At 44.4% G+C, this 21,367-nt stretch overlaps 1 protein-coding gene across 1 annotated transcript in view; it reads right to left on the bottom strand.

The window, feature by feature from the left end:
- Nucleotides 1–8,913, bottom strand: part of PCP4 (Purkinje cell protein 4) — a 54,198-nt gene extending 45,285 nt beyond the window's left edge. Inside the window, exon 1 of the mRNA XM_064472076.1 lies at nucleotides 8,809–8,913. Coding sequence (XP_064328146.1) covers nucleotides 8,809–8,817 — 9 coding nt within the window. The 5' untranslated portion in view covers nucleotides 8,818–8,913. The remainder of the gene's footprint in view (nucleotides 1–8,808) is intronic.
- Nucleotides 8,914–21,367: the final 12,454 nt, after the last annotated feature.

Genomic DNA, 21,367 nt, shown 5'->3' with positions numbered 1-21,367 from the left:
CAATGTGTTTGCTCTCTTTTCTAGTGGTGTGTATGTCAGATCTGAGTGGAATAGTGGCACGTATGAAGCAGCTATGAAGTCACATGTCTTATTTTTCCACCATGTCAAGTGCAGAAAGCTGCCTGCCTTGCCATCCCCTCTTGCCTAGTATGCTCTTCCTCCTTCTCATTTCTACCAAGTATATACTTCTAATTTGTAGCAGTTTCCAACCTCTGTCTCGCTTTTACCTCACAATTTACTAACACGTGTTTGGAATTCAAGGAACCAGATTTCAATGTTTTTTAGATTTTCTCCTGAACACCACAGAGTCTCTTAAATTCAAATAAAAGTAATTCTTCAGAGTATTTCAACTAGTGTTAAAATTATGCACTTAACTCAACATCCAGATTATTCAATATCTTAAAACAAAAATAGTTTCATCCTGGGAGTTTTGATCATGCAGGAACATATTTTCTACAAGAGAAAAGGAACGACACAGACACAGTTCCCATTACTTGAAACATCCAAGCTAGGGAATGAAAAGCCCCAGAATTCAAATGAAAGACATGCTAGTGATTTTTATGAGGATTATTTTCCTGTCTCTGCACCTCTCCCCTACTGCCCCAAACTTGGGCCTTCATATTTTCAAATGTGTTTTCACATTTAGCTACGCATTACACACTGGTTCATCTCAGGCAGGCTTCTCTCCTTCACCAGATTATGTTGCATCTGTCTAATGAAGTGTGCACTTACATTGTTTGGAATTGTTTGGTCCCCTTTTAAAAAAAGTCCATCTTGGACATCCAAAGCCCAGCTCCCCCATCCCCTTGTAGAATAGGGCACACTTGCCTCTGATCAACTCAATCTCACCCAATTGCCTATTGAGGGGTTTGCTGAAACACACACAGCTTCTTAGTAGACAAAGGTACAGCAGTCTGTGGGTAGCAGCACTGGTCAGGGTAGATCAGTTGAATGCATCTGGCTCAGAAATGCCAATTCACTAACGCTGAACTATTTGTGGGAAAGTGCTACGATTTCTGTAAAAACATCCCCACAAATCACCAGTCTTCCTTCATATCCCAAGTGTTACTAGGAGAAGGTCCAATATTACCAAAATTCTCAGTAAATCAAATATGTCTTCAGATCTAATCAGCTTTTCCTCATCTGCTTACTTACCCACTTGCACCAATTTAGGGGTTACTTATGATCTTGATAGACTTTTCCTTGGAACTTATCTTCTCCTGTAGTCAGAATGCTGCCAACTACTATTTCAATGCCTGGTAATCCCTCTAGTGTTAGATTCATAAAGAGCAAAGCATCACCAAGGCAGACTGACAGCCAATCTGGTGCCCTGATCAGTGGTACCTGCTGGGTAGCAAGGCTTATTTTGTAGGTCAAAGGACACAGATGCAAAACATCTCCAGGCATTAGCAATGGGTATGGCTGCTTTCCAGCACTCAGTGATTCTGAACCTGTGTAGGTCCCCGATTTCCTTGAAATTTCTCCTCCACCCCCTACAAAACTAAGGTACTTTCTGTGAAAAACCACTTCTCATGTGCAATCCTACTAGTTCCTACTGGAGACGCTGACTTAACAGGACTGTTCCAGCTGTCTCACTGATTCACTCTAGAAGAGCCTCCTAACTCTTGTCAAGAATAAGAAGCTTTAGCATAACATGGAGTTGGACTCTCTCCAGGGATAGCCCTAGTCAGTGCTAGCTTGGGCATTTCTGAGCTGTGCTCCATCATTCCCAGAAAAGGTACACCTAATGTCCCTACAAATATATGTACAGCTAGGCTACAGGATCCCTACAGGTCTCTTCACTTTCAGGACACTCATGCTGTGCTGTGATCCAACACAACCATCCCCTGCTCAAGCACACAGCAGCACACACCCTTTGTATTTAAACCCTTATAACCTGAAAATTTGGTTCAGGTTCCTCTGGTTCTACTATTGCAGCTGCCTAGTCCTACTGGCACTATGCAGCAGCTGGCTCCACAGCACAGCTAGAATCAAACCTGCCAGCCAAGGAGCAGCAGATAAGAATGATGACAGGACAGCTCAGACCTTTCTGTCAGGCATTTGGACACTAAGACTCTATTAAAGACTAAATATGTATTTGCATACATTTTGCCATGGTTATAGCTCTGACTCCCCACATATTAGAAAATTTGAAGCCCTCATACCTGGTGCCACCTTTCTCATCAGCTTACTGTTTCAGTCCAGGAATCTCTGAAGTCTTCAAAGTCAGGCAAGAAGGCCATCACCTTTCACAAGTTGGTGTTCCTGCCCTCCATCTTTTGTTTCTTACTTTCAGCTTTAACAAGAGATCTCCAACATTATTCTGCCTACTGTCATAATACTCAGTATTAGCTGCACCACTGTTTCAGGTCCTGTTTCATGCACTATATACTAAGGTGATAATGTAAGAACATTCTGTATTTGTAAAATATTTTTTCTTTAAGAGGACAGACAGTTCAGCTGTAACTAGTATTCGAGGCATGTAGGCAGACAATTTTCATTTCTTCTGACTAAACTTGTGCTTCATCCTCCAAATTCCATGTTAGTGCATAAATAAAGCTATATCCCATTTGGCATGAATAGATTAGATGAGCAAGCACCAGCTAAAGACCTGGCCTATGTGACACTTACCCAATTTACCTATAAGTAGACTAGTCTGGTCTCAGAGGGAGCAGACATGTAGAGTAGGGGTAAATTGTGACCTCATACCCTGTCATTAATATGTTTCACAATTGCAACTCCTCTGGGGTTGCTTGTTCTGAGCTTATTCCATCAGATTGCCATTCATTTTCCTACTAAAAGCAGCCTATATAGCCTGTCTCTTCCATCTCTTTCCATTATAGGAATAAATACTGATTCGCTTAATTAAAAATAGAGGAAGAAGGGGAAAAATGATTTGTTAGTTATTATTTGACCTAGTTTCCACTTATGTCTTTTTTTATTTAGAAACCCAATGTCCAAACAACTGAAGAAAACAAAAGAAACAGAACACCTTTCCTTACAAGGCAGAGAATGTGTGTTATCCGTCTTCATGAGAAGACCCTATGCCTTGCAGAGAAGAAAGCATTACATGGCTCAGTATATTTAAGGCTCTCTTGCAACTGACAGGCTGAAGAAAGGCATAGCTTTCCTGTGATGCATGCAGCCTTCTTCTCCCAGTCCTCTTCAGCAGAGAAGTGAATTGGGTGTCTCATGATTTACATATCCAGTATCTAGCCCTAGCCACTCTATTACAAGTTCTTCTGTAGAAAAGTTACAGAAAAAGAGGTGAAACATGTAAACACTGACACATTTTCCAAGTCATCCCTACAAAAAAAAAACAAATAAACAAGGTAGACAATAGCAAATAGCAGCCTGGAAATCAATCATTTTATTCAAATCAATAAGCAAACACCCAGAAACTTTTGATGAAAAGGCCACCACTGTTCCTGTTGAAGTTAACTGCTACTGTACACCATATTTCACCATTTGCACAATCTAGTTCATGTAGAAACTGTTGGAAGATGACTCTCATAAACCTGCCAATGCATTACAGATTTAGGGATATTGGATGGGAAACTAATATGCCTTTGCAACCTGCATTGCAACCTGATTCTATTATCAAGTACCACAGTATGAAGGTTCAAGTTTTCCTGTTTTACAAATGCAGGAGTTTTTGCTTTAAGTTACTCTTTTACCGGGAAACATGGTATCTGAAGCACACTATTAAAGCAAACTGTCCTTTAATATAGTGTTGTGTTTGAATCTGTTGGCATTCTATATATTTCAAGAAAGCCAGTGCACTTTCTAAACATTATGTCTGCCAGTTTCAAATTAAGATCAATTTCCAACATCACTTCTAAGTGGTATTTTAGAAGATGCTTAAACCCACTGAAACCACACACTGATGGAAGAAGAAGGCAAAGTGACAGACCTAAAACTTATTGTTCTCCCTTCTTCCTCTTCTTTTGATCTGCAATTTACCACTCAGCTAATAAATAGATTTGAGTTAAAATTAAAAATTGATGTTCATGTGCCTTATCTGTCCCACCCCCATCCTATAACAGGTGCAGAATCTCCTCCTCCACCCTGCCACATTCTTGTTGCACATTTTAGACCTATACAGTTTTGGACCTATTGTGGGTGTAACCTTAGCAAGGCCAATCATTAAGAGTTGGGGGTCATGGCAGTATCTCAAAAATGCACCCAGAAGGGCACCCCTAAGACAACTAGCTAGCTCAGACACCCCTCAGGACTGCAAGCATCACAAGAGAACAGGAGCTCCTCTAAACAAACATGGCGTGTTTCCCCCCTACAAACACCAACTCTTTTATTTAGTGCCATCAGGATTATTGGTGTACGATCCTGAATTAATTGTTTAAATACGTCTGGTTCTAAGACCCTAAATACCATTTCAGTGGAACAGTTTCAACCAAATTCAGGAGAGCAACCCATGGAAGAACTCCAGTTTTCCCATTTAACCACTGGAATCAGCTATTGTTTCAGACAGAAGCCTCCACTTATGCCCAGTGTTTCACACTCAGATATGTCCTTCTCCAACAGCCTCCTGGTGAGCACACTTGTCCAGAGTGATAAAGACATGGTCCAGGTTCTCCCTCAACATGGAGGGAAGAAGATAACCTCTATTACCCTGCCAGCTTAGGGGCATGCCCAAACCACCAGGCCATGAGCTGTTACTGGTTTTGAAAACAGCCACAGCAGAGACTGTCTTGGTGATTAGTGTCTTACACACACCTCAAGGACAGGTGAAGCCCAATTTTCAGAATACTTCTGACCCCAGTGTTAGGCCACATCAACTTTCCAGTGAAGCCTCTATCTTTGCCGAGCTGGCTGCCTGGGTATGTGCACTGAAGGTGATCTGAGCTCCAGAACAAAGATTCAGTACCCCAGGCTGCAGAGGAAAGCTGTCTGGATGAGCATAGCCTGCATGACAGCTCATCCCCCCATGAACGCCCTGCATACCCCTATTACAGGGCGCATGAGCACCCTTCATGATCCTGTTGAAGGTGGACACAAAATGTCAGTTGTTGCAGGATTCAAGAGCCCAGCGGCAACACAAGGCAAAGGGAAAGACCTTGCTGTAGCTCAAAGAAGAAACAAGACACAATGTTCTTTGTAGTCAAAGCCTGACCAAAACCCCTATATTTATGCAGAGATCAAGTCCCCAGCTCTTAGTCTCTCCAACTAAGAGACCTAAGCATTCTACAGAGTCAAACCCCTAACAGCTCTCTTCTGTCTTATTAATTTCATGTGCCTGGTTGCTTGATGCCTGTTTCAGAAGGAAAGCTGGAATATTGCTACTGTCTGGTAGCTAGGCTGCTCCTAAAATACATAAAGTTGCTGGCTCAAGCTGTGCCATAGGTGGTGCTCATCAGCACCCTGGCAATCAGTAGAGCACTTCACTCACATTGTGTAAGGCTCTTCCAGTGCAAGTTATTCTCTTAAATCACAAACACTTCAGATGCATGGGCTGATCAGTTAGATTTGCTGAATAGCTCTCCCAAAGTCAGACACCTAAATAACACATGTTAAAGCTGAACTTCTCCCCTACACCAGCAATACCACCCTGACCCTTTAATAGCAAACACAAATAAATGCATCCAAAAAGGCAATCTCTGCTAATGCTATTTTAAGCTCCAACTCCTTACACATGTGCTTCATCCCTGAACCACTGGAACAGCATTGAGGGCTTTAACACCATATGGTTTAAGTGCACTCCTCCCCAAATCCAGACCTGATTCCTGATGATAACCAGAATCATTCAACACATGAGGCAAGAGTGGCAGTGAATGTCATAAAAACGTTCATGTGATTAAATGCTCATTGTGGACCTTTGTGCCAGGGGAGTACTGTCACCATGACCAGACATCACCTGCAACATGTCAGTTAGATGACTGATAAGATGACAGGATTCCTTGTGGTGAATCAAGTTTATGCCAGTTGTGAGTCTAGAAGCTCACTGGCAAAACTTCTGGCAGTAAATGGCAAGCTGGCATTGGTCTATGAGCCCATTAGCAAGATAACTTCCCCCAGTCCATCCTATGTGACCAGAGATCTTTAATGGAAGACGGGCTGCATCTCATGGATGCTTTCTGACAGTAGATGATATTTTCCAGCTTGGGTCTTCTCTCTAAGCTCATTAAAAGTAACAGAAAATGCCTACAGACCTAAAGTAAAAGACTTCAGTTTTTTGTGGACAGATTTTCAATGTTACTTCAACACTTAAAAATGCATTTCAATATGTAGTTATGCTCCTGACAAGTTCTCCATACAGCTGATTTATCTATTATACCATGCAGCAGGAAGCACTAGCCATGTCTCAAAACACTAGTAGGTAAACTCAAACCTCAAGTTCCCTGTAACTAGTTACAGGGCCAAACCTCTGCCCAGTAGACAGAGCATCTTAAATACATTTTCAGACAAAGATTGCAGAGGAAGAAATGTAGGGTTTTTCTGTAGAAAAGTTTATCCTTCCTGAAAAATTAAGTTATCTGATAGAAAATAGAAAAGTACTACAGTCAGATGAATGGCTGCTTCCTGTTCAGCCTTCACCACAAGACTGATAATCACTGCCTATAACAGGAAATGAGTTAACTTTGCTTGAAGCAGTAAAATAGGAATCCATGCAAAGTCTCAGCAAATCACTTGAGGGATATCAAAGCTCTCTTCAGAAATTTCTGCGACCACTTTTCAAGCTCCACTTAAATCCTGATGAGTCTTAACATAAAGCAAAAAACCTTCCCACCCTCCCAACACCATTCTATTTGGGATAATCTTTTGATGGCTCTAGTTGAACCTCTTTTCAATCACCCTGTCCTCAGATTTTCTAGCAGATTAAAACAAAGAAAATAAAAACACTTTTAAGTTACAGCCTTATAAGTGAAATTCACCAACAAATATATATCCCCCATCCAAATATACAACAAACAGATGGCTAAGGAGGTTGCTTTCTGCTATTCTTTTTTGACTCATTTAACAGTCTCTTGCAGTGAGGTGGTTTGGGGTGGTCCAGTTGCTTTCATCTGCCTTTTGGAAGAAGAATCATCTTTTAAAAAAAGCTGGCAGGCAAGTAACAGCAAGGAAGCATTTCTTCCCAGGAGCTGTGAGTGATAAACTCCCCAATAGTGTCAGCTGAACAACAGCAGCACTGAAGACACCCAGTGCAGTGCTGAGTGTCATAGGTACAGGGCTTAGCGCTGCACCAGAGAATGAGACATCTTCCAGCTCTCAGGGTATGCTAGGAAGAATATTCTGTGAGGCACAAGGAAATGTATTATGGATGGAGAACCCCTAAGCTGGTGTTAGGGATGATCTTGATGTTCATCGGTACTTTTAAAATCCAAAAGGCATGCTATCCAATTCAAGCTATGAAGGGATAACTACTGAGCATATACAACCTGGCACAGGACTATAACAAAAGAGTGCCTTGTACAGTTATAGTAAGTACAGCAGTGTCACCCAATCGTTGCTCCCCACTAGAAGATTTTTCCCCAAACGCTATCTTTAAGGATCTCACAGAACACTTCAGCTAGCCTGGGTGGCAAAGGGACAGCAACTGCAAAAAACCCACACCGCAGAAACCTCTATCCAGTTGATAGAAATACAGGCAGCAGCCGAGAAGAGGTCACAGAGAGCCTGGTGCATTACACCTGGACTGCCTGATCCCCGCAAGCAAAAGAAAAGCACAGTGAGGATTTCCTCTGTTTTTCCCATTTGGCCTGACCTGCAAGCCAAGATATAAAGTTCTCCTCTTAATCCCTGCACCAGAGACCACACAGCTATACTGCCTTTTATCTCAGGTTTACTCCTCATCTACATACACATCTGAGTGTAACACCTGCACAACAGCCAGTCACAATTTATTTGGTGCTGCTCTTAATTTTACTTTTGCTGCTGAGAAAAGAATCCCCTTGTTAATGAAGCAGCAGGTCTGTTATAACAGAAAATAGCCTCCAAAAATAGGTGCTTGGTAAGGCGTAGTTAGCGGTACCTCTACTGTTTCCCAAAGAAACAGTCACACTAGCAAATATGGAATCTGCCAGCTGAACCTGCCCAGCATTTGACAGACTACACAGTCATCCTGCCTGATGACACTTCATTAAGAAAAAAATAATAGTTTGCCCCAGAGAACTTTTCCATTGCAAAATAAAAAAGCTACAAGTAGAAGTTTATCTTGTTTATTTACAAGGGTACAAGTAATCTTCACATGTTCAGCACTATTTACATTTTTTCCTTAATTGTAATCCTTCCCAGGACACTATAAAGTTGACATCAGCATCCAACTACAAACAGGGCATTTTTTTTTTTTTCATAAACTCTAGCAGAAAACTTTCACACGACTTACTAAATGCTTCTTTCTGCACAGGAAAATATTAGTTAGATCTTCAAATTATTAGGTTTTTCTCCTTTAGTAAATGATTCTCCACTGGTGTGCACGGTCCTTCAAAAGGCAAAGAATTGCCTTGTTTCAGGCTTTGTAGGAGCATACACACCTGTGGAGGTCTGCTTGTCAGAAGACAGCGTTTAACAGAAGCTACGTACTGCAGTCTCCCCACCCAGCAAAGAGACACCCCTCAAGCCCACCAGCTCTGCCGGGAGGCACAGCACAGCCTCACCGCGTTCCCAGCCCGGGAAGCACTCGGTCCTCCCCAGCCACCCTTCGGAAAGCGACGGCTACGTTCAACGCCAGGTTCCAGCCTCCCGGCCCGCTTTCCGAGGGGCTGCGGCGGTCCCCCCGCTCCCCACGAGCCCCCGCTGGCGCCCCCCGAGGAGAGCCCGCCGCCCCAACGGCCGCCAACGGCCGCTCACCTCGCTCATGGCTCGCGGCAGCCCGGCCCGCAGCACCCGCCCAGCACAGCGCTCCCGCTGCCCCGCGCCGCGCCTTAAGAAGCGGCGCCCCGCGCGCAGCCCGGCCGGCGCCAGCCAATGAGCGCCGCGCCCGCGCCGAGCCCCCGCCAACCCCATCCGAGAGGGCGCGGCGCCCCCTGGCGGCGGCGGCGGCGGGTGCCCGGTGCCCGGGCGGGCGGTGAGAGGGACGTGCGGGGGTCCCTGTCCCGCACGGACGGGAACCCGCCCCCGCCGCCTCCTCCTGCTGCTCCTTCTCCTCCTCCTCGGTCAGGACCTCACCGGCAGGGCGGGGGTCCGGAGGGAGGAGCCTCGCTGCACGCTCGCCCTCAAGAAAGAGGTGGATACCGGCACCGGTACCTGCGGGAGCAGCGCTCCCCTTTGGGGTGTCCCCCCAGCACCCCTGCAGAGGAGAGAGACCGCCGCCGAGAGAGGCGGCTGGGGAGCTGGGGGCAGGCTCGGCCGCCCGGTTCGGGCTGGGAGCGGCCCTTCGAAGCGTGCGCGCTGGGGTGGCCTGAACACGCCGGTTAACGCGCACGGGTCGGATCAAAGAGGCGAAGTTTCGCGGCGCTCTCGATCACCTGGCTTGGTTCTGTGTGGCTGGGGGGCTCAGCAAGTCATAACGTGAGGCTCGCTGCCATTCCTGTTAAAATATACAGCATTTCTTCACCTAGCTGCTTCTACAGATATACAGAAAAGAGTCCTTTTGGTAATTTTTCTGAACGAATAATTAAACCAAAACTTTAGAAAGTGTGCTCTTATACTCCAGCATCCACCTTTTAATGGAGCACAATTACTATATTTGGCAATACACATTCAGATGCTCTGACTCATGTATCTGTGAAGAAATATAGATTCAGTTTGCTCTGGGAATGCATTTAACTCCCTCAAATTTTTCTCAAATCAATAAAAAAAGTTAACGTATTATTTTGGAGAGCCCAGGAAGAATCTTGCCAAACCTTTCCACTTCCAGGGACTACCTTGCAGAAGCCTCTTCATCAAAATCTATGTTCAGGGCCAGCCGTAACAGAGACAGTGAAATGTATTTTGTGAGACCTTTCTGGAAAACACCTTTCCTCTTTGAGTTGCAGAGGCACAGGCACTGCAGCTTCGCCTTCCCGTACCACCCATCAGTAGATGCGCAGGGACAGAGGGGCACATGGAGCCCTCCCGTTGCAGTCGCTGCTGCCACGGCTTTCAGCTGCTCCTGCCTGAGTGCCTGCCTGGCCCCTGCCTGGCTGTGTGCTCCTTCGAGTGCTCTTCCCCAGCAGGGGTGTGCTGGGCTCCTCCACCTGAGGATGAGGAGGCTCCACAGGCAGTGGAACTAGGGACGTGTGTCCTGGGAAGAGTATAGGGAAGTTGCCCAGATGTGTAGGGGTGGGATTGGGAAAGCTAAGGCACGGTTGGAGCTGAATTTGGCAAGGGATGAGAAGAATAATAAGAATGGCTTCTACACATACCTTGGCCAGAAAAAGAAGATTAAAGAAAATGTACTGCCCTGGTAAATAAAATGGGAGAGCTGGTGTCAACCGACATGGAGAAGGCTGAGGTTCTCAACAAATTATTTGCCTCCATTTTCAATGGTAATCTCTCCTCCCACATGTCTCAAGCCCCTGTACCTCAAGGCAAGGACTGGCGGAATGAAGTACCTCCTATCAAAAGTGAAGAGCACGTTCGAGAACCCCTGAAGAACCTGTACGTACACAGGTCCATGGGACCCAACAAGATGCATCCCAGGGTCCTGAGGGAACTGGCTGATGTAGTTGCCAAGCCACTCGCCATCATGTTTGAAAAGTCATGGAAGTCAGGTGAAGTCCCTGGTGACTGGAGAAAGAAAAACATCACACCCATTTTTAAAAAAGATAAAAAGGAGGACCCTGGGAACCAGGCTGACCAGTCAACCTCACTACTAAGATCATGGAACAAATCCTCCTGGAAGAAATGGAAATATAGGGAAGACAGGGAGGTGATTAGAGACAGCCAACATGACTTCACCAAGGGCAAATCGTGCCTGACTAATCTGGTGGCCTGCTACGACAGAGTGGCTGCATCACTGGCAAAATAAGATCTGTGGATGACAGCTACCTGAACGTATGTAAGGCCCTTGATATCATCCCCCACAGTACTCTTGCTGTTAAGTTAGAGAAACACAGGTTTGATGGATGGACTGTTAGATGGATAAGGAATTGGCTGGATGGCCATGTCTAAAGAATGACAGTCAATGGCTCAGTGTCCAGGTGGAAACCAGTGATGAGTGGTGTCCCTCAGGGGTCTGTACAGGATCTAATACTATTTGATCTCCTCATTAACAACATAGACAGTGGGATTGAGGGCACCCTCAGCAAGTCTGCAGGTGATACCAAGCTGAGCGGTGCAGCTGAGTCACTAGAGGAAGAGGTTGCCATTCAGAGGGACCTTCACAGGCTTGAGGTGTGGGCCCATGTGAACATCATGAGGTCCAGCAAGGCCAAGTGTGAGGTCCTGAACCTGGGTTGAAGCAGCCCCCAGTATCAATACAGGCTGGGGGTGGAGGGTTTGAGAGCAGCCCTGCAGAGAAGGAATGGCCATAGTGGTGAATGAAAAATTGGACATAAACAAGCAATGTGCACTTGCAGCACAGAAAGCAAACTGTATCCTGGGCTGCATCAAAACAAGAGTGGCCAGCAGGTTGAGAGAGGTGATTCTGCCCCTCTGCTGGGGGAGACCCCAGCTGGAGTACTGCATCCTGTTCTGGGGTCCCCAGTACAAGAAAGGCATGGACTTGTTAGAGGAGGGCCATGAAAATGATCAGAGGACTCTAACAGCCCTCCTGTAAAATGAGGCCGAGAGAGTTGGGATTGTTCAGCGTGAGGAAGAGAAGGCTGCAGGGAGACCTTATTGCAGCCTTTCAATATATAAAAGGGGCTTATAAGAAAGATGTAGAGAGATTTTTTTATCAGGGCCTGCACAGGGCTGTGGACGTGAGGTATAAGGCAGAAGGGAGAGAAATGTGGAGGAGGACAGACTGGGGCGGGGATCGATAGCAGGAGGGTGGAAGATGCATGGTTTGCCTCCTGCTTCCTTCAGGGTACTAGGGAAGCTGAGTAAGCTGAGGGCACGAGTTGAAACTGGGCACTGGAGACCTCAGCCACAGAAAGTGGTGAATTTTCTCTGAAGAAGGAAGAGTGCTGCCTTTTATTTCACTTCGGCTCCCAGGTTGGCAAGACCCAACCTGCCTACCTTTGTAAATCCATTCATACCCATTTACTTGGACTGATAAACATGTTATTTTATCAGCTCGGAAACTTGCTGCCCTAACTTCTGGGCAGGAATAAAATGCTGTATCGTGATTTATCCTTGTTCTAGAGAAACTTGCTGGCTCCTGACAAGGTAAGAGCCGGTGCAGTTCTCAGTTGCTGATGTGATTACCAGTCTAAGACAGCCAATGGAATTTTCATGGTCTTGGTTTTGAGTGAAGATATCTGGGATCCCAGTCTTGCAAGAAAGTAGAGGGGTGGCAGCATTATGTGCATCCATGCAGCGTTGATCCAGCAGCAGGAGGAGGACCTCCTTTTGCCCTGTTAAACACAGCTGCATATTTGCAGTTTATGTCATTATTCAACTAGTGTTTGATCTTCTTTAACCTGAGCCAGGATGATGTGTTTGCAGATATGCATAGTTTCCTTAAAGAACAGTTCATAGCGCAAGGTGGTTGGAGAAGAATCACCTCACCAAGTGTAAGGATGTATGATTTTTGGGTTAAGTATGAATCCTACCATTCACAACTGGGGATACAATGCTGCAGACACTCTACTTTTTATGAATTTGAGGCCTGAACAGGACCTGCCCCCTGCCCCCCCCCCTTTTTTTTTTTTTTTTGTGGCTTCTCTGGGTTACTAGTGATAATAAAAGAAGAGGGAGACCCCATTTAAAATATCATTATTGGACCTTTTTTATTATGCTAAAATTCCAAGGGCCTCCACCGGCATCTGGCATTCTTTAAACTTTATATTAATTGCCCCAGAACTTGCTGTGAGTGGACCAAGTGGGCAATAAGCATGGTAAGAGTTCACTGCATGATTAGCAGTTTGTTCTGCAGCTTCAGGCATGTCAGTAAATATGTTGATGTTCAGCCCCTGAAGAAGCATTTTTATTATGTGACACATTTTCCAGTGAAAAGTAATTGTGGCTACATTGCATTAGTATTCATATTCTGAAAGGAGTGCCATTGGTCTGTCAGCTTATGGGTGCAAGGCACAATGCTAACACAGATTATTAAAGGGATACTTGTGACCAAAGGGCTCACAATCACATGGTAAGTGATACAGACTGCTAAGAGAAAAATCTTTTCATTTCCCATTGACACTGATAGGAGTCCTATTGGTCTTGCTCTTCGTCATCAAAATAAATGTGTCAAATTCAAGAAGAAAATCCCATGGTGATAATGCAGGCTGTATTCCACTGAGCACAGAGAATAATGTCAGCAGAGAAGGCCCTTTGCACTAGATTCAGAAGGCGAATGTTCTTATTTTCTGGCCTGTTTTGAGGAGTTCACAGCTTCCAAGAGAGGCACACTGGAGGGCACATTGAGCTGCATCGGGGGAAGCCCAGAGGTCCCACAGCACTCAGCCCCATGCCCTCACCGCAGCACCCACCCACGGCATGACATCCCACTGCATCGCATCCCTGCGGTCCCAGTTCAGTACCTGAGAGAAGGACAGATGTGAGCTCGCATTTTGAGAAATGAGCTGCCCAGATTAGCTAGTGGGAGAAGTGGAGGAGGGTGGGAACCCCTCCCTTCTCAGGGTCTGGTGTTAAATTTGAGTTCATAGCCAGGTGCTAAGTTTGCTCTTTTCAAATACAGCACCAGACATGGTCTCTTCTTCTAGACCAATGATGCTGATGGTGATGGCAGTGCCCTCCATGCATTAACCCTCTACTCTGAGGACTGCATATATTGCAGTACGCGGTCACAGTATAAGATGTATAATACACGCTCAGACAGGTTCCTGTGTGAGCACAGGACTCCCCTCTCCCCAATGAAAGCCCTTGACCTACAGAGATGCATCTGTTCTCTCTCTCTGAACAAATCCTGTTCCCTGCCTCACAGGTTTGCATATCATATACTGGAGAAAATTTGCAAAGCCAGCCAAAGCAATCTAGATATAAATGGAAGGCTGAAACGCCTATTTTCCTCTCCTACTTCTTAGAGTGGACCTACTGAACTTAATAGCTCTTGAACGTACACACATACACATGGAGACACACAGACATCCTAAGCTTGACTACCACCTGAGTTCTAACATTCTAATTTATGAGCCAGGTTTGTTTGACATACCTTAAGTTCTGGAAATTCAGCAGCAACTTGAATTTTTCAGAAGGAACTTAGAATAAATATAACCCTAATATTTGTTTTATTTATATTCTGTCACTTATGCTGTCTGATGGCACCAGGTTTTAGTTTTGAAGTACCCTTTTGCTGGCAGCCTTTCTAAACTATGGCAATCGTTTAACTTAAAGATGCCTCAAAGCTTTTACTTAAGTGCACAGCTAAGTAGTGATGCTTCTAAATAGAGAAAATGTTCTAAGCTAATCTTTTTTCAAGAGCTGTTATATTCTGAAAATTGACTATTAAAATACCACCTTCTTATTCATCATGTGTACACTCCGTATATGTTCAATCTTGTCTGATGGCATATGACTGCAATTTTACTGCCTTTTACTCCCACTTACCTGAAAGCCTCAGTAGAGAGGAGAGCATCTGAGCTAGATCCTGAAGCAGAAAGTATCACAGATTTCTAAGGAGTTTCATCTGTGCAAGGGAACTGAAGATGGCTCTTCTCTGCAACACTGAGCAATGATGTGGTGGGTTGACCCTGGCTGGACACCAGGTGCCCACCAAAGCTGCTCTGTCACTTCCCTCCTCAGCTGGCCAGGGAAGAGAAAATAATGAAAGGCTCACGGGTCGAGATAAGGACAGGGAGAGATCACTCACCAATTACTGTCATGGGCAGAACGGACTCAACTTGGGGAAATTAGTTTAATTTATTATTAAAACTAGAGTCAGATAATGAGAAATAAAAGCTAAATCTTAGAACACCTGCCATCCACTTCCATTCCTTCTTCCGGGGATTAACTTTACTCCCAATTTCCTCTACCTCCTCCCACCTTCAGCGTGCAAGGCGACAGGGAATGGGGGTTGCGGTCAGTTCATCACACATTGTCTCTGCCACTCCTTCCTCCTCAGGGGGAGGAGACCTCACACTCTCCCCCTGCTCCAGCTTGGGGTCCCTCCCGCAGGAGACAGTCTTCCACAAAATTCTCCAACATGAGTCCTTCCCACAGGCTGCAGTTCCTCACAAACTGCTCCAGCGTGGGTCCCTTCCACAGCGTGCGGTCAGTCCTTCAGGAGCAGACTCCTCCAGCCTGGGTCCCCCACAGGGTCACAAGTCCTGCCAGCAAACCTGCTCCAGCGTGGGCTTCCCACAGGGTCAGCAGCCTCCTTCAGGTACATTTACTTGCTCCAGCATGGGGTCCTCCCCGGGCTGCAGGTGGGTATCTGCTCCACCATTAACCTCCCTGGGCTGCAGGGGGACAGCCTGCCTCACCATGGTCTTCACCACGGGCTGCAGGGGAGTCTCTGCTCTGGCACCTGGAGCACCTCCTCCCCCTCCTTCTTCACTGACCTTGGTGTCTGCAGGGTTCTTTCCCTCACATATTCTTGCTCGTCTCTTCGGCCACAATTTTGCAGGTTTTTCCCCCCTTCTTAAATATGTTATCCCAGAGACGGTACCACCATCGCTGATGGGCTCAGCCTTGGCCCGTGGCGGGTCTGTCTTGGAACGGGCTGGCACCAACTCTATCAGACCATTGGGAAGCTTCTAGCATCTTCTTACAGAAGCCGCCCCTGTAGCCTCCCCCCACCCCACTGTCTTGCCATGCAAATCCAATACAAATGCATATTGGAGAACCATGTGTTGCATATGTGTAACAAAAGAGCTAGTTGTGTGCTCACTCTTTGTAACTGGCAGTGACACACAACTGCACAGTCTTGCTTCACTTTAAATCCTGCCATTGAAGGCATCTACTAGGTGAAGCTGCTTTATTAGAAGTCTGGTGAGCTGCAGAATCACTCCAGCAGAGACAGTAGCAGAGTGTAGGGGAAGATGACAGCCTAGGCTGCTATATTTTTCAGTCAAAATTCAACTCAAATAAAATCAAACAAAAAAAATCAAAATGAAACCTTGACTGTGCCTTGAAAGGTGTTCTATATTCCATCAGAAGAGACTCACTTTGGTAGAATATGTTTGAATTTTGACTGTGACTGCAAAAACTGAAGTCTCCCAGCAGTTGAGATTGGTACACTGTAGTGAAACCTCTTGCTGGTTTTAAACTCTGAGTTTTTAAATAGGTGGAACAATTTCACACAAACTTTCTGAAGAAAAAAAAGTCTGTAATGCAGCTGAAAGCTTTTGTTTTAGAAAGATGTGTGCCTCTGAATACTGGAAAATAGAAGGGAATCTGGAACATGACCTTAATTACAGAGAACGTGCCATAATTATAGGCTTTGGATTGCTCCTTGATAGTAATAGATTTAACAAACATAGCCCTATACACTGCATGATGTGTGACTGGTCATTCATACATGTCAGCTAATTTGCCCAAGTAAAAAAATTAAAATGTAGGAAAAAGGCAGTTTCCACGGGCTTAACTCCCATTAGGTGTCTTTTTACCTTTTAATTAAGAAGCTAATGGCTGTGGGTAGTTAAGCAACAAAATACCTTTGAGGATCTGGGCCTTAGGGCCTTTGTTACAATATAACCTTTGTTCCCATGCAAGGGGAATGAGTCAATGGTTCCAACAAAATCTTATCGCTGTTGGTGTCACAAAAATATCAGATATAATGTGAAAAAAATTAATCTTTTCTCAAGAGAGTTTCATGACATGACAGTGTGAGTCATCTTCTATCCTGAAAAAAAAACCCCAAACCTACCCAAATATAAGTGTCTATTCTTCTGTCTGGCCAAATAATTTTGCAGGATGTAATTCACAGATGTGTCCTTAACTTTGGTGTAAAGAAAGCCATTCTCAGTTTAAGTCAAATTCCCTAAACCTTTCAAAGCCTGAAGAGCACTGTGGGTTTTTACTCTGATTGGCTCTATTTTGCAGAAACCAGAAGATGTGAAAGTGTATAGCATTCAGATGTTGCTTGGCACTTACACATGGCAGTTACCTTGTTAATTAAAAGGTAAAAAGACATAATAATTATCAGTTAACAATTTTCAGTCTCTGTGCAGACAAAGGAATTAATGTGATTTAAAAGATCCACAACAATTATAACTTGCTGTATGGAGAGATAAGGAAGTTTAAAGTATACTCCTTCCCTTACTTCAGTGACTTCAGGGAAATTAAGGTTAAGGGCAAATTCTCCATGCTCAGCATCTCTTTCCGTGTCCTTTGGATTAAATAAACAAAGGAAAAGTGGAACTCTTCCCCCAAAATTCTCAGTGGCATCTCACAGAAATAAAAAATTTCTCTCCAGTACAAGCTGAGAGCATTAGGTGCTGCATGTATGTATATATGTAAACATGTATGTATGCTGCATATGGCAGGGTGAAATAAAACTTCTAAGAGAGTCTCATTGGCTCTTGACCGTTGCACAGGAGTTGGGGTTCAGGGTGCCTTTTCCCCTTTGTGTACTCCCTAAATCCCTATTCTGTTCAGAGAATGGATCTAGAAGGCCCCCAGCTTCAGAATGGCTGCTGAAGTACATCTCAAAGGTAACATCACTGTCAGTATTAACCTCTGCATGAAGCTCGTGGATCATAGTCTTCTCTCCTACCCCAGCTGCAGAAAGCTGGTTTGACCAAAAATGAAGGATAGTGTCACAAGACCCCTTGCACTGTGCACCACCCAGCACTGCTGCCATGACTGCTGGAGCTGCTGGATTTTTTTTCTCCTGGTCTCTATAACAGCATAAAGCTGAAGTTCAGAAGGGATTCTCTCATGTTTGCTTTTCATCTTCAGACAGAGCAGAGGCTTCAAAATAACCTCTGATCTTTGTGTCATAGCACTCCCAAATTTTGCCAGACAGACATTTTACAGGAAAAAAAAAAGACAAGATATTCAAACCCTTTCTTTCCACTTGCCCTAGAAACCTTTTTAGTGCATACATAACATATTCCAGTAAAAGGAAGTTGAAGTCACCAGGTCAAGTGATCCATAATTAGCAGCTGCCAAAATGAGGATACCAGTGAGAACATACTTAATTTCTGCTCTTCCCTCAAATGCAAATATATGTTGGGGTTCTTCACTTTCTCAGAGGGCAAAAGCCTGCCTCTGCTGCGCAGGGTAGACCAGGTTAGGGCATGGATCAAGACCGAGCCATTAGCTGGAGAGGGAATACCTTATCAATGCTAGGACTTACACATAAGAAGGACACTAAAAAGAAGAAAGATTTGTCTCTATCGCTAAACATCTTTTTAAAATATATTTGTGGATCGATATGTGAAGCTTTGGAGTTCTCAAACTCAGCTTCTGGTGCCTTTTGACCCTTACATACATGGTTTTTAAGTGGAGCTGGTTAGCATCAACATCGTATATAATGTTGGCTGGAGGGAGGAAGCATGATATGGATTTGATACTTCAAGAGATGCCTTCTAGACCTATTTCGTACATTTACTTTATTCACAAAATGGGATCTGTTCCACTTCTCAAGGTAAAGATATTTACTAAACATTTTCAGAAATTGAGCTAGTCAAAGAAAATAGAAGATCAGCATTTTTTCATTTCTGAGCCGTGAAGTGCAACAACAGACTGAGACAGATTGTGCTGGCTTCTAGAAATACCCATTTAGTAATGAGCATGCTTAGAGACCTGAAACCAGGCACTTTAACACAGCCTGTTCTGTGCCACTGAGTTAAATCTCTCCTTTTAGCCATGGTTAGTTTGCTGAGAGGAGTATGAGGCATGGAAAGGAAAGGAGACATAAAGCATGTGAGAAAAAAAGAGCTATACATGTTCAGCATCTAAAGACCTAAGCTGATGAATAGGTATAGCTAATTTGGCTGAATCTTTTTTAATTAAAGTATTTCCATTTTTTTCTGTTAAGAAATTATAAAATGGAGATGGAAATAAAAGCAACTCCTAGCTGAGTGATGGGAATGGATGACTCCTCACTAAAAGCATCTCACTTTTAAAAGAGAAGAAATGCTTAGTGCTGTTTGCTTCATCTTTCTTCTACAATGTCTGCATTACCAATAATAACACTTTGTTTAGCCATTTCCTGAGGACTAATGGTGACATTTCAGTTTAATAGCTGATGACTTTTCCGAAGGCCCTGTCTACCTTCTATTCTTACTAGAAAGTGCTCTCTCTCTGACCCAGTATCTTTAATTGAGGTGTAAACATCAACTAGGAAAGGTTCTTGTAAAGGTCAACGTAACTCTAAAATAGATTAATGAGCACAGAAGAGATGTGGTTCTCTGTCCTGACTCACTGCAGTGCCATTTTACTCAGCACAGAGTTTTGCTTGGTAGTATTTCCAAAGCACCATCAGAAGGTGATCCTGGAGGGGCTGGGTTCTTGGGGATCTCTCTGCAGACTGTGAATGGACAAGTTTCCCTTGAGGGAATTTCAGGACATCGCTGACCACCCTGTTTTGTGTCCTGGCAGAGTATCTCATTCTCTTTCTCCCCTCCCCACCCCACCTTTAACTTTCTGGTTACATGAGGGAAAGGAAGGCACCCTCAGCTATTTTTGTAGCCATTGTGGATATAACTGTAAGGGCTGACACAGAAACCCTTCCCCTTAATGATGACAATCTTCTATGGATGGCAATGGGGGAGGGTGAGAACAAGGCCAAGCTGTGGGATCCCCCAGTTCCCGCCTCACAGTCTGTGCATCTGGCAATGTGCAGCTTTTACAAATTATTCTTCCTCTTGTCCTTCTTTCAAATGCAAGCTAGGTCACATGTAGTTGTTTAGCACTTGCTACTTTACCGAAATTAAAAATAGCTGCATCATGTTACTTAGGACTAGAAAAAAGTTAGATTTAATGCATTCGTGTGTAGTTGGCTTGTCCCAGTGCAGCTCTAGTGCAACGAAGCATGGAGATGCCTAGCATTTACCCTGGTACACTATGATTTGACTAAAACAGAAGTCCAGTACTCCCTCAAGTGATAAGAAAGAAAATAATTTTGAGACACTTAGAAGTAGTTCAGGCAGTACAGTGGACTTGGCAGTGTGATGAAGTACTGGCTATGGACCCAATGGACTAGCTCTGATCTCAGCTGCAAAATTCAGTAATAGTCCTGGATTTACATTTTTACAGCATTTTGTTTTTATGAATAATAACTAGGCTCATTCATATAAATTACTCAAAGGAGTTTGTGAAGGTCAGTGGAATCTCATCCCAGGCTCTCTTAAATATTTAGTTTATCATCTCTTTATATTTAAAGTTTCAGAGGCAGAAACTTAAATGATGTCATGCAACTGCAAACGGATGAGTTCACCTGATACGGAGGAAGGCAAGGGTATTAAATAACAAAACCCTTATCCAGGAAAGGCCAAAAACCTGCTAGCTTCTTCTACAGAGGACATTGGCATTTTGGTGAGCATTTATCTACCTCATTTTATGTCTCAAAGAGATTCATAGAATCAAAGAATAATTCAGGTCAAAAGAGATCTCTGGAGGTCGTCAGGGTCCCCAGCTCAGTGCAGAGTCAGTATCAGTGAGATCCTTACATTACCCCAGGAACAGCTATGAAATACAGCCCACAAAAGGAAAAGTAGCGCAACCATTTGATACAAACTTCTGGACACCATGTGCAAGGGGTTCTGCCTAGAGCCTGGAGATTTTTTGTTTGTGTGTGTATTATCTTTGTCAATAATGCATTGTTATGTTGCCAGATGGCATGGAATGAGATCTGTAGAAGTATTTTTATACAAATTTTGGGTGAGTAAATAAGGCTTCCGTGCATAGAATAAACTCACTGTAGTCCTATTCTAGCACATTTTCTGTCTTTGTGGGAATATCTCAGCAGTCCTAATGCACGCTGTCAGGGTCCGCACTGCCATCTGGTCACAAGCTGTTCCTTGGGTGGAGAAGTAGCCTGTGTAGTTACTTGTTTGTGGACTTATCAGAACATTGCTATGCCAATCTCTCCCTGCACATGCCTTTTATTGGTGCATCTCTAGGGGCCACAGCACTTCTTGGGCTTTGAAGTATGCCCAAGTTTTCTGGGAGGCAGAAAACCTCCGAATCCAGGGCCCAAGGGCAAGGGCTGCCTGATGTTGGACCTCTCTTACCCTGGTGTGGGAGGAAAACCCTGCCAGTCCTCCACTAGCCTGTATGGGTGACTCAGGATCTTTAATGAATTCTGAAGCTTTACCTCCTAATGGGATTATTCTGTTGTTGTTCGCTCTTGAGAGCTCAATTTGATCAGGCACCAATCAGGGCAAGGACTGAGAAGTAGGTGAAACCATATTTTATATATATCCTCAAAGCTCTTAGGTGATACCCACTACTACCTCCTTAAGCAGGA

This window comes from Phalacrocorax carbo, chromosome 1 (genome assembly GCF_963921805.1).
Source record: "Phalacrocorax carbo chromosome 1, bPhaCar2.1, whole genome shotgun sequence".
In the NCBI taxonomy this organism is placed as follows: Eukaryota; Metazoa; Chordata; class Aves; order Suliformes; family Phalacrocoracidae; genus Phalacrocorax; species Phalacrocorax carbo.
Note: the sequence above shows the minus strand (reverse complement) of the source record. Positions and strands in the feature narration are given on the sequence as shown.